The sequence below is a fragment of the Octopus sinensis genome, linkage group LG1 (assembly GCF_006345805.1).
Source record: "Octopus sinensis linkage group LG1, ASM634580v1, whole genome shotgun sequence".
NCBI classification, from domain to species: domain Eukaryota; kingdom Metazoa; phylum Mollusca; class Cephalopoda; order Octopoda; family Octopodidae; genus Octopus; species Octopus sinensis.
Window position 1 is genome coordinate 91,529,539 of NC_042997.1, and position 14,415 is coordinate 91,543,953.

General features: G+C 34.8%; 1 protein-coding gene across 1 annotated transcript in view; it reads left to right on the forward strand.

The window, feature by feature from the left end:
• Positions 1-14,415, forward strand: part of LOC115209933 (dynein heavy chain 10, axonemal-like) — a 188,621-nt gene that overhangs the window by 49,841 nt on the left and 124,365 nt on the right. Inside the window, 7 exon segments of the mRNA XM_029778568.1 lie at positions 1,109-1,320; positions 4,084-4,240; positions 6,703-6,936; positions 8,753-8,875; positions 10,048-10,281; positions 11,923-12,149; positions 13,019-13,187. Of these exon segments, the coding sequence (XP_029634428.1) occupies positions 1,109-1,320; positions 4,084-4,240; positions 6,703-6,936; positions 8,753-8,875; positions 10,048-10,281; positions 11,923-12,149; positions 13,019-13,187 (1,356 nt within the window).

The following is a 14,415-nucleotide window of genomic DNA, read 5'->3' on the forward strand; positions in this document are numbered from 1 at the left end:
GTGGTTATATCGAATAAATGTGGCGGTGTCATAATTGTGTTTCCTTTACCATTGCATTACAATACTTGGACCAAAAATATGACAATATTTTGCTTTGGCAAAATTGAAAAAAGTTGGTTGCCTTAATTTTGGAACACCCTGTACACAGATGTACACACATATATATATGTATGTGTATATATATTTGTATGTATATATGTATGTTATCATCATTACCATTATTACCGTCATCATCATCATTTATCAATTGAGTTCCATGCTGGCATGAATTGGATGGTTTGGACTCAAGACTGCAAAACCTGGGTGGGGTGGCTAACATTCCTGTGAGGTGGTGCAGGGTTAAAGTATGAAGGAAGGGAGGGAGAGAAGGGCAAGCAGGTTCTTGTAGATGAGCTACATGGTTACTCTCCTTTAAGAGAGAGAGTGATGAACACAACAGTGATTTACATATTTGTGTTTAAATCTGCTGGAATAAATATGCAGATCATTTTTTTGAATCTTGCTGTTCACACAGTACAAATGCTGATTTATTATTGGTTGGCATATATCAGCAAGGATCAGAGGACAGTCTGCTCGCTGAAATTATAAACACATGTAGCAAGAAATATTTTGATCGACTTGGTTAGGCATCTTCAGATTCTTCACCTAAATATTGTTATAGAATCTGCTCTTTCCTAGTGGTTTGTCATACATACCTTACTGAGATGATCTGTATTTAAACCTTTTTAACTGATCTGTATTTAACCGTGTCACATGTGATACATAGGACAGGCAAAGAGTTAAACAAGCATGGACGTATAGGACTAACTTGTGAAAATGATTTGGACAGACAAAGGCTTGAAAATTTTTACTTTTCCACATTCCAAAACAGCTGAGTTTAATATTACCTATTCCAGAAATTGACTTCTACATGGCTACAGTCTGGAAACTGAAACTTGTAAAAGAGAAAAAAATAATTTGCATTAGGTCGTTAAAATGTGGCACTTTTGCTATCAGGTTTGTAGTGAGTGACCTAAAGAGACTAACTTAATCACTGTTATTTATATGACTCTACTCATCGTAAAAATGGAAAACTAACATATCAAAATAAAATATATCTTTTTGATAGGAAGCCAGAGAAGAATGGTCAAATACCTTATGGGCCAATCTGAATATTCAGCTTCTTCAAACAGGGATTGAAAATTTTATTAAAGCATTCCGGAAACTTTCTAAAGAAGCAAAAGCTATGCCAGTTGGCAAATCAGTTGAAGAACGAATGAAAGAGTTTCGGGATTCTTTACCATTGTTTGTAGATTTAAAAAATGAAGCTTTGCGAGAGAGGTTTGTTTTATATTCCTTTAATTATTTATATCAGTTCTATAGCTTGGTACTGTAGTGTTTTTTCTATATACAAGACTTAGTCAGTACTTTTATTGTCATTCTTTTTTTTTTTTTGAGAATAAAAATACTGCTGTTGATAATGATAATGGCAGCAGTAAGAACATTGCTAACATTGAGGAAAATACTGAATGTGTTGGAAGTGTGATTATTGAAGAGATGACAATCATGAGGCTAATACTATGATTTTTCCTATGGTTGGATTGGATACTACCAAAAGTTCAATAGGAAAACCTTGTTCACAGTCCTTTAAGAGATTTCTGATTTTTCACTCCTTAAAACCTTTACTGAATGAAGTTGCTAAAAAATACATATTAGCGAAAGCTGTATAGATATAATCTCTTGATAGAATAAAGATCCAGGATACAAACATGTTTATGTGGTTACGAAGTTTATATTGTAAATATATCATTCCTGATTCAATCCTACTGCATGACAGCCTAGGTAAGTGTCTTCTACTTCAGCCTCAGCTTAATAAATACTTCAGGAATGAAATTTGATAAAGAGAAGCCTGTTATATGTGTATATCTTCCTCCTCCCCTTCTCCTTTTCCACTAAAGGAATCCTCTTTACCCTAAATCAGTTTTTATTTGTGATTACTGCCCTCCTATGTGATGCAACCTCTAAAGACAGCTTCCTTCAACTATTCAGGCACTGAGCAGTTCTTTACATTATTTACATTTGACAGATATTTGTCCTTGTCTTGTTTGTTGTTAACATGTTTCAACTGATATACCCTCCAGCCTTCATCAGATGTCTTGGGGAAATTTCGAACCTGGGTTCTCATTCCTAAGGTATTTTTGATGTTATTATTATTATTATTATTATTATTATTCAGGCCACTGCCTGGAATTGAACTCGGAATGAAAACTGAAGTCTGTCACCCACCTGTGAAAGCAGTAATTAATGTAAAAAAAAGAAAAATATTCCAAGTTCAATTCCAGGCAGTGACCTGAATAATAATAATAATAATAATAATAATAATAATAATAATAATAATAATAATAATAATAACATCGAAAAATACCTTAGGAATGAGAACCCAGGTTCAAAATTTCCCCAAGACATCTGATGAAGGCTGGAGGGTATAACAGCCGAAACGTTGTGTTAACAACATACAAGATGAGGACAAATATGTCAAATGTAAATAATGTAAATAATTCCTCATCTCTTAAATATAGAACTGAGCAGTTGTTTGCAACAGGACTGAAGAATTCTCTCTATTCTGTATCAGTTTTTACTCAGAGTTGCTGCTCACCTAGATATTTGCCAGTGCTTCAGTATATAGAGTTCATGTTCCCTCTGATTTTGACACAGTTTTGCAGCTGGAGGTCCTTATCTGGAGTTACAGCCATCCTAGAAGGACTACATTTCCTGTGCCTTTGGGGGTCATATGAAAGCTCTCACTGCCATATGATAAAGTTGTGGTCACCATGTAGGTGGAGGGAAGGATGTTACATTGATATTTAATGGCTGCTGGGTATGCAGATGTCTCCATGAAGTAGGTAGACAGTGAAGTTAACAGGTCCTAGATTAATGGGGTTAGATACCTAACTGAGTAACTTAACATTTTAGACTGGTGGTTCCTAACCTGTGTACTAGGAGTCTATGAACTAAATTCAAATTTCACACACATGTATATATATATACATATATATATATATACACACACACATGCACATAAAGATAAGCATATTAAAAGGGGTCCGTAGGAAAACTCATTTAAATAAAAGGGGTCCTTTGTAGTGAAAAGGTTAACCACTGTTCTAGACTAATGATGAATAGACAAGTATATCATCTGTCAGGTTCTATATGCTAGTATAGTGTTTCAGTTTTACCAAAGAGTTCAGCAGCGAGAGAACGATGACTGTATCAACCATTAGCAGTAGCTAAACGAAATGCTAAATGTACATAGGATAGGAGCTAGTGGTGACAATCTGAGGTTGACTTCACAATGTGGTGAGCTTCTTTCTATTGAGCACCTAACAATGTATGAAGTCTTTACTATGGTTGGGAGATTATGTATCTGTGATGCAAAGGGATGTAACTACTAAGGATCTGAATGAACATGGTAATCTTCAACTATTGGGTGTAATAATTACTTTTGTCATGTAACAGAAAAGGATCTAATAGAAGCAGTTTTGAATATGTTACCATCTCTATAGCTCCATAGTTTACCTGTCAAGGAACTGTATCCTAATAAACGTTATGGAAATTGTTGTTGGGGAAGGTGTGTGGGTGTGTGTATATGTATGTGTGTGTGTGTATTAAATTATCTTAATTTTAACACTTTCACATTATTATGAGATTAAATCCTATCAAAATTGACTTTACCTCTCTAGTTCATGAGTACCAATAATATACTAAGGTTAATTTAATTGACTACAGCCAATATTCTAGATATAACCAAAATATACAGCATATTACATTACTAGTGGAGTCATTATATAAATGTAATTGGGTAAAGGCTAGAACCCTATACAACATCATCAATATATGATCTTCGTAAAGAAGTGATGACATTTTTACAAGCAAACAGATCATGTCATGAAGTCAACTTCAAGCTACCACTGCTAGCTCCCTTCCTGTATATGCTAAGCTATATAATAGGTTAAAGTGGCAAAGGTTGTAGATGCTGTTGTAGTAGTCAATAAATTAAATTATTATGAATGTTTTCTAAACAATATCATTCTGGTTTTTGTATAGACATTGGAAAAAGCTTATGGAAAATACTGGTCAAGTATTTGAGATGGACCCAGACACATTCACACTAGAAAAAATATTTGCTATGGAACTGCATCGTTTTCATGATTGTATACAGCAAATTGTTAGCAGTGCAGTTAAAGAAATGGCTATAGAAAAGGTGAGCACTTAGACATACAATTTGTACTGAAAAAAAAAAAAATGAATTTGTCAAATTTTTTTGTTGTTTTAGAGATTGTCTGTGCAATGAAAAAAGGAAGCTGCTGTTATGTCCATCTGCCTGTGCAGGTCTGTGAAAGGCAAACGGTAACCACAGGGTACCAGTGTATTAAGGTGGGCAGTGCCACCTGTCTTGGGGGAGAGCTTTCCATATGCATGCACACACGTATATCATGTCTCTTACTCTGTTCAATTTCTTGACTTTTGTACATAATTCTATGTACTGTACATGCACCTTAGATGAGTTGTAGTGCACCTGAGCACTATATACAATAATTTCATCATCATCATCATCATCATTATTATTATTATTATTATTATTATTATTATTATTAATATTATTATTATTATTATTATTATTATTATTATTATTATTAATAATAATAATAATAATAATAATAATAATAATAATAATAATAATAATGCCCTGATGCAGTACCAGGCAGTGGCTCTTATGGCTTCTGATCTTAACTGATTGGAAGTGTTATCATGCACATTGTTTTGTCTTGGTATAAAAGATGGGCTACAGCAAATATTCTGCTCAATACCACAGATTTGCTTGTCAGTTGTTTGACCTTAACCAGTTGAGCATGTCCCTTAGTGGCTGACGATATGTGCATCTCTGATCACGAGCAGAAGTAGTGGGGGAGCATCATAGCCATGTGTTGAGAGGGATTCTTTGGGGTTTGAATAGTTCACCTCTGGAAACATGGGTGGTTCTTTCAACATCCTTAAGCAACCCTTATTCAGGGACCGTTTGAGCAGGATGGGCTACTCAACCTGAAGAAAATTCTAACTGGGCCCCACCTGCAAGGTCATGTGCTGTTTATCTTGATATGAGATCACCATGTCGCGCACATATGGTTGTGATGCATGTGCCTGGTGTACCTTTATCAGACGTGTAGTCATGATGGGTATATTGGGCTTCGTATATTTTACCCCAGTGTCACTTTGATGGCATGAACTGCTCTCTCACTCAATAATAATAATAATAATAATTTATTAAAAGAAAAGAGAGCCTCAACTCAAATTCTCTTGAAATTACTAATTCTATCTTGAATCTCTAAATTATTCTTCAAATTCAGTCATTAATATATGCAGCAGCTGAATGGCTAAAATACTTTATCAAAATGCTAACACAATAGTGCATTTTGGGATTGTAGATCATAGCCATGAGGTTAAGAAATTTGTTTCACAGTCATTTGATGATCTGTGTTCAATCTCACTGTATGCCATGTGTGTACTACTTTGTGCTGGCCACACTCTTACAAGGGAAATTTGGTAGACAGAAGCTTTGCAGAGCTAATATGTGTGTGTGTATACATATGTGTGTGTATGCATATATATATTTATGCGTGTGTGTATGATGCAAGCTTAGCTTATAGTTAAAGAAGTTCATTTCCCAAATATGTGATTTCAAGTTCAGTCCCACTGCATAGCACCTTCAGCAAATGTCTTCTACAACATCCCCCACCACCATCGCCAACAACAACAACAACAACAAATAGCTATTGCATGCACTGTTACAATAAACACAGTCAACTTGTTAACTTTGTAATTAGAAATGCATATCAAAAAGATAATCCTTTCTACTATAGGCACAAGGCCTGAAATTTTGGGGGAGGGGACTAGTCGATTACATTGACACCAGTGCTTGACTGGTACTTATTTTATCGACCCTGAAAGGATAATGGGAAAAGTCAACCCTGGTGAGATAATGACAGAAATATAACTCTTTTAACTCTGTAACTTGTTTCAGTTATTTGACTGTGGCCATGCTGGAGTACCGCCTTTAGTTGAGCAAATCAACCCCAGGACTTATTCTTTGCAAGCCTAGTACTTATTCTATCAGTCGCTTTTGCCGAACCGCTAAGTTATGGGGACATAAACACACCAGCATCGGTTGTCAAGCGATGTTGGGGGGAAAAACACAGACACAGAAACATATACACACACATACATTCATATATATATATATATATATAATATATATATATATATATATATATATATTATATATATATATATATATACACACATACACACACATATATACGATGGGCTTCTTTCAGTTTCCATCTACCAAATCCACTCACAAGGCTTTGGTCAGCCTGAGGCTATAGTAGAAGACACTTGCCCAAGGTGCCATGCAGTGGGACTGAATCCAGAACCATGTGGTTAGTAAGCAAGCTACTTACCACACAGCCACTCCTACGCCTAAATATTCCAAAGCAGAAGAAACTATACAAAATTCATATTGTTCCAGTTTAATCTCCAGACCTACCTCTTATTAATTTTATTAATCTTATTATTAATCTTATTAACATCATGTCATTTTTCTCCTGTTTGGTAATTTAAATTTTTTTGTTTACATTTTTTGTTCATGTTTGTTGCTTTTTTTAGGGTGTGAAAGAAGTTGAGGACATGTGGTCAAAAATGCTGTTTACTGTGGTGCCCTATATGAAAGGGACTTCAAACAGGGGTTATATTCTTGGCAGTGTAGATGATATCTTGCAAGCACTCGATGATACTTCCATGAATTTGCAGAGTATGTCAACGTCTCGATTTATTGGGCCATTTCTAATGATTGTCCAGAGGTGGGAAAAAAGTTTATCGTTAATTGCTGAAGTACTTGATGTAAGTTGATGACTTTAGAACACAATTCTATTATTTTATGATTTAAATTTGTAATATTTTCAGTACAGTGATAGAATCTAGAAATTTGTTGACATCAGTGTGTGTGTGTGTGTGATGTCATTATGAAATAGCTTTAAAGAATTTGCATTTGGCAAAGTTTATAAAATGACTCATTCATCATATTTACTATTTTATTCACTCTGTAGAACAGAGGTGGGGGAATGTCTCACGAAGCAGGCAAAATTTCTCTGAAAAATTTTTCTAAAAAAATAAAAATAAGCCCAATGAATAAAAAAATCCCTTTAAGTTTTAAGATTAGAACATCATCATCATCATCATCATTATCATTTAATGTTCACTTTCCATGCTAGCATGGGTTGGATGATTTGACTGATGTCTGGTGAACCTGATGGCTGTATCAAGCTCCAATCTGATCTGGCAGAGTTTCTACAGCTGGATGCCCTTCCTAATGCTAACCACTCCGAGAGTGTAGTGGGTGCTTTTACGTGCCACCGGCACGAGGGTCAGTCAGGTGGTACTGGCAACAGCCACACTCAAATTGTGCTTTTTATGTGTCAGTCCACTGTCACTGGCAATAACCTCACTCGAATATTTTTTCATGTGCCACCAGTACAAGTGCCAGTAAGGCAACACAGGTAATGATCACGTTTGAATGGTGCTTTTTACGTGCCACCGGCATGGAAGCCAGTTTGTTGCTCTGGCAACAATCACGGTCAGATGGTGCTCTTAGCACTCCACTAGCACGGATGCCAGTCATCGAATTTGATTTCAATAATTCAATACTGCTTGTTTTCAACATCTCATGAAGCCCAAATTCTGTTAACCAAAATGCTTGTCTAAATGTAATCATGAGTTGGAATACATATGACTCGATGACATATTAGTCATACCTTTATTACAGCCAAAAAGCATCCATTATAACCTCCTCCTTGAAAAAAAAAAAAAAAATACCCCCCTCCTCAAACACCTACTTGTGGGTGTTTATTCTGTCATATTCGGTATGGTTATTGGGTATGAATAGTTACTGGAAATTGAAGTTTTGTCTGGGTTGCATCATTAAAAAAATAAAAGCAATTTTGAATACTAGTAATATTTAAAGTTTTGGAAATATGTTAAATCAGTATTGTAAATTGTATAAAAGAGACCCCTTTGGTAAGAGAAAAAGACTTTCAGATCTCCTAAAAACTGCATCAGAGCTCTCCAAAGCAAATCAAAATCAACATTCTCCTTAGTAAAAGAAGCTTTGTTAAATTTAAAACATCAAACTCTGTGATGTTCTTGGAGATTTGGTATTTAAAGCATTATAACTATTTGGGTAATTAATGGTATGATAACATTTTAATTAATGTTATTTAGTGTGATTATGTGCATACAACTGAATTTGTAAAATTAAAGGTTCAGTAGTTTTCTTAGTTTCAAAGTGCATCCTGTTGGTTCTTATGCAGTTTCCAATCACCCCTGAATTGAAAATGATTGTCTACTGTAGAGCAATGCATCAAGTGTAATACAGACCCAAATGTAATGTGAAATCATAGTTTTGCTTCAGAATCAGGTTCATAGTTTATGAACCAGTACACCTCCCCTACGATCATCCAGGGTAATACCTTTTCCATTTTGTCTATTGGGGCCATGAGAAATGTTTCCATATTGTGAGTGGATTAGGTAGATGGAATGGAAGTTGCAGTGCAGCTGGTAGGAAAAGTATTTCTGCTTGGATTTCATTTCATTTTGTTGTTTATGAATATATTTCTCTATGAGGAAATTCAATTTGGTCAATTGTTGTATCATATTTAAGCTTTGGATGTTGGTTCAACGTAAATGGATGTATCTTGAAGGTATTTTTATTGGTGGTGACATTCGTGCCCAGTTACCTGAAGAAGCCAAGAAATTTGATCAAATTCATAAGACATTTAAAAAGGTAAGATATCATTAAATGATACTAATACAAATTGTTTGATAGAAATTTAACAGAAATTTTATGAAAGAAATTATTATTATTATTATTATTATTATTTCTTTTATCTCAGATTTTGTAGGAACTCCTGGAGTCTTGCATGCATAGCAGGCTTGCTGCCTGCAGCCTATGGTACCATGCTAGCTGTTCTTTTCAGCTATCTAATACTTTCCTGATTATTCTGGCCATATCAAGGAGGCAAACCTTTTGTAACAGTTCTACTGGGCACTCTATTCCAATTTCCTTTATATTCCTCTTGATGCCTTCTGATACTGTCCCTAATGATCCAACAATAATTGGCACTATCTTCATCTTCTTCATTTTTCATTGCTGGGCTATTTTGTACATAAGAGGGTTGTATTTATCTATTTTTTTTAACCTTCCACCTTGACTATTTGTAGGTCAAAGGGGTACACAACATTTCAGTAATTATAGATGTGAAGTTAAGATGTTAGATGCAGACATGACTATCTGCACACACTTGCCTATGGGTACAAGCAGGACTGGGATTAAAAAGTTTGGTTTTGGGTTCTACTGACTGGCACCTTGAGTGTCTTCTGTAATTTTGGCTATGTAGAATTCAGTAGATTAAAAATTGTATGAAAGCTCACCATATGTGCATGTATGTGTATATGTATGTATGTATGTATGTATGTATGTATGTATGTATATGTATGTATGTATGTATGTATGTATGTATGTATGTATGTGTGTTTGTGTGTGTTTTTTGTAACTACTTATCCAACTATGTTGACATGGAAAATGATTGGGTAAAAGTATATGACTATGCATTAAGGTCTTTCTAATGCCAGTGAATATTTAACAACTGTAAGTCATTAGGAATAATCAGTTGTCAATTATTAGTCGTCAGAAATTGTGATTAACACCTAAGATCTGTTAACAGTGATAGTAGTTACACATGTCAATAGGATTATAAACCTTCCATCTAGACAAAGAAAAGTAAAGAGTATTAGTATAATTAAAATTTGAGACTGAACACATTCTAACAACAAAATTACTCAAATTAATCATTTTCTTATAATCTTTTCAAATGCAAACTTTACAATTTGATGTGAGAGCTTCTTGAATTTTAATGCATAATAAATACAAATGAAACCCTGTTACTCTGTTTATAGATTATGACTGAGACATACAAGAATCCTAACATCAAAGACTCATGTCATGCACCCAATCGTGCACAAGATTTGGAGATGTTAAGCCTGGGACTTGAGAAATGTCAGAAATCTCTGAATGATTATTTAGACTCAAAGAGAAACTCTTTTCCACGGTTCTTTTTTATATCTGATGATGAACTGCTGAGTATACTTGGTAGCAGTGAACCAACATGTGTCCAGGAACATATTATTAAGGTGAGATCAACCGAAGAAGTATATATTTTGGATTATTTTTATTAACTGAGAATGGGTTAGTGAGATTAAAGATAAATTTATTAATCTTTGGTGTCATCTCTTAAATATGAATGAGTTTTGTCTATATGCATTTCATAACATTTTCTGTTTGATGTACAAAATTATTAGTGAAGATTTGTAATCAAGAATTCTTAAGTTTCTTCTAACAATCATTTTGCCAATAGAATTTGGTTGATCTGTTGCATGTCATATCATTTTTGAAAGGAAGATTTATCTTCAATGACATATAGAAACTTACTTTTTGCCAATGATGGTAACTCTATTCAAAAGCATTTACTGAAGCTGATGGTCAGAAATTTGAAAGCTTCTTTTTTTCATCTCTGTTTTTCATCTATGAAATAAATCTAGTAAGGTACTTTCTTATCATTATGTGTATTGTCTTTTCTGTATGCATTATTTTGCACAATTGGTAGTATACCAGGCAGAATGCTTAGCAGCGTTTCATCTGTCCTTGTGTTCTATGTTCAAATTTCACTTCATCCTTTTGGGGTCAATAAAATAAATACCAGTTGAACACTGAGGTCGATGTAATTGACTTACCCTCTCTCCAAAATTTCAGGCCTTGTGCATACAGCAGAAAGGATTAAACTATTAGTTACCAGACTTAAGGCTTCTGTTTCATGAGATCTTTGTCTACCATAGGAATCTTACTGTATCCTAGACTAAGATACTCAATTTGATCTGTTCATGGTTTAATGCCTAACCCTTTGCTTGTCCAAAGTATTTTCATAAGTTTGTCCTAAATGCTCATGCTTGTGTTCAGACTTTTAGCTACTCCTTGTTTCACATGTTGTCCTTGATTCATATGTTTTCCCACATTCATCATCATTTCATCATTGTTCGACCGTGGTCGAGACAATGGAATTTACCATGCTACGCCAGACTTCACGGTCCATCATGGCATTATGGAGGTCCTGTTGCTGGATGCCTGTATCCCTGGAGATTACATCAGGGTAGGAGAGTGTGCGCCCTCTGGTATTGCGAGTAGATGGCTTCCAGAGGAGAAGAGTAGAAATTACTTCTTTTTCAGCTCTACAACAATGTCCAGCAAACTGGACTCTCCTACCTTTCACAAGAGATGACACAGGTGGTAGTTTCCCATATATTTGCATTTTGGTTGGATGGCGCTTCCACGAGAGATTTTGAGCTCCCATAAGGAGGCGAGTGTAGGTTCCATCCAACCGCCTCTCAAGCTTCTTTGAAAAGGTCCAGGTTTCTGAGCCATATAGTAGAATTGGTTCGACTGTGGCTTTGAATATTTCAAGTTTGAAATCTCTACTTAGATTTGATGACCAGATCTTATGCATGTCATTTCCCACATTACTCTAGTGGTTGAGAAAAAATTGGGAATGTGTATATGACATATGATGCATGGACACCAGGAATATGTGTCTTGTGTATTACATGATACACAGGACATGTAAAGGATTGATTTAAAACTGTTAGATGTTAAATTCTTGGATCTTGGTGTATGAGTTTTAATCCTATTTTGAATGAATTGTGTGTCCTTGGGCAGCACACCTTACCTTCTTGGTTTTGATAAAGTGATTAATACTAGTAATTTTTAATTTTGCTTTGAAGATGTTTGACAACATTGCTTCCCTTCGATTTGAAATTGGATCCAATGGTGAAACATTAGCTACAGCAATGATATCAGGTGAGAAGGAGATAATGGATTTCCGTCACCATATTATGGCTGAGGGACGAGTTGAAGATTGGATGACCAATGTACTTAATGAAATGAGATCAACAAATCGTGTGATTACCAAAGAAGCAATATATTATTACTGTGCTAATAATAAAACACGGTAGGTTTTGGACACTCTGATTCATTTATTTTTATTTTAGAAGATTCAGTTTTAGTATCAGCAAATCTAGTATCAGTTTCTTGTTAATTCAGTATTCTTCTATTGAGCTGTTCTCTTTGTTTTCTTACCTGTTTTTGCTGCTGAGTATCATTTGTTGTTATAACATATATGTACAGGTATGGCTGTGTAGTTGAGATGCTTGCTTCCCAATCATATGGTTTTTTGATTCAATCCCACTGAGAGGTACCTTGGGCAAGTGTCTTCTACTCTAGCCCTGGGCAGATCAAAGCCTTGTGAGTGAATTTGGTAGATGGAAACTGAAAGAAGTCATATATATATATATATATATATATATATATATATACACACACACACACATATATGCATATGTGTATGTGTGTGTGTTTGTGTTGTGTGTACCATAGTGGTTTTAAATGAGTATCATCATCATACAAATAAGGTTGTTTGTTTCCAGTCTTCTGTGAAAAGCATATTTAGCTATAGAAAAATATTACTTTGCTTGGAAACAGGTGAGAGCTGGCGATAGGAAGGATATCTGGCTATGGAAAATCTACCTCGACAAATTCTGTCTGACCCATGCAAGCATGGAAAACTGGACATTAAATGATAATTATAAAATAAAGGCGACTGTGTTATAAAGTGGTTAATTGTAAAGAATTGAACAACAATAGGTCAAGTCAACAATAGGTAACAGAGTTATTGAGTGGAAAACTAAAATATTTGAATTAAAAAACTGTCAGCAGTAAAACAAATTATGGAGTGGCCAGTTGTAGAGAAGTTAATTAATTGAATTTTAGAATAATCAATATTAGATTGTGAAGTTCAAGAATGGTCTATTCTATTTTCAGAGTCCAGTGCATGTTTGACTATTTGGGAATGGTGTGTCTTGCTTGTAACCAAGTTTGGTGGACATGGCAAGTAGAAGATGTTTACAATAAAATCAAGAAAGGTACAAAGACGGCTATGAAGGACTATGCTAAAAAACTGCATGGTCAAATTGATGACATCGTTGTGCAGGTATTATTTTCTTTTATATTCTTTCTTTGGTTTCCACTGTATGCTACCCTTTTGTATCTTACTGTGAGGATGGGTGATGGGTTATATAGGATAATATAAATCCTTAACCATTTAAAAAATTCTTAGTTATAGTCATTTAACTTTTTTTTTATTAACTAATTCCCTTCAGAAATTCATGAATTTCTGAATTATAACCTCTTTTCTTATTTAGAAATCTGAGGTTTTGTGTTTGTGTACAAAGTAATTAGTTCTAGGATCCAGAGTTATTGACTTCTACTGCTGACTCTTAATATTACATTTGTTACTAAGGCAGTGAGCTGGCAGAACTGATAGCTCATCAGGCAAATGCTTAGTGACATTTTGTCCATCTTTATGTTCTGAATTCAAATTCTGCAGAGGTTTACTTTGCCTTTCATCCTTTCAGTGTCAATAAAATAAGTACTAGTTAAGTGCTGGGGTTGATGCAATCAACTTACTCCCTTCCTCAAAAGTGCTGGCCCTGTGCCAAAATTTGAAACCAATATTATATTTGTTTCTGTGAAATTGCTTCCCATGATATGTTTTAAAATGCGATTGTAGATCGAATAGATGGAAAGCAAACTTCCATTTTATAATACTCACTTATACAACTATTAGCTGTATCTATCTCAATACTTATAACGCACAGTATTTGAGCCTAATATTCAGTGATTCTAATATTCATCTCTTATTCAGTGTCCTTTATTTCTTATAGTGATTAACAGTGTCTCAGCCCTTAGCATGTACTTACATTGTGAGGAATGAACTGATGAGTTATAAGTTTTTTTCAGTGACATAACACGGCAGACAAGATCTAAATTATTGACTTTTTGGTTGGCCAGCTGATATCCTAATGATTTGTTCATTTGTGACTCTCACATTTACATACAAACTAACTAGACAATAATTTTTCTAAGTTGCTCTATGGTTTGAAGGTAAAATGTCTGGGAACATAGAGTGCTGGGTTTTCTGATTTTCACTGCCAATGCACAGGGGCAATAAACATTGAAGATGTACAGAAAACAGATTCCATCATATGCCAGGGGGAAAACTAGAAGTAGTTGATAGCTTCTGTTACTTAGGTGACCAAGTCACTAGTGGGGGTGGATGCTCTGAGAGTGTATACTAGAAAAAGAAGAGCCTGGGCAAAGTTCAGAGAGTGCCTACCTCTGCTGGTAGCAAAGGGCCTCTTGCTCATCATGAAAGGTAG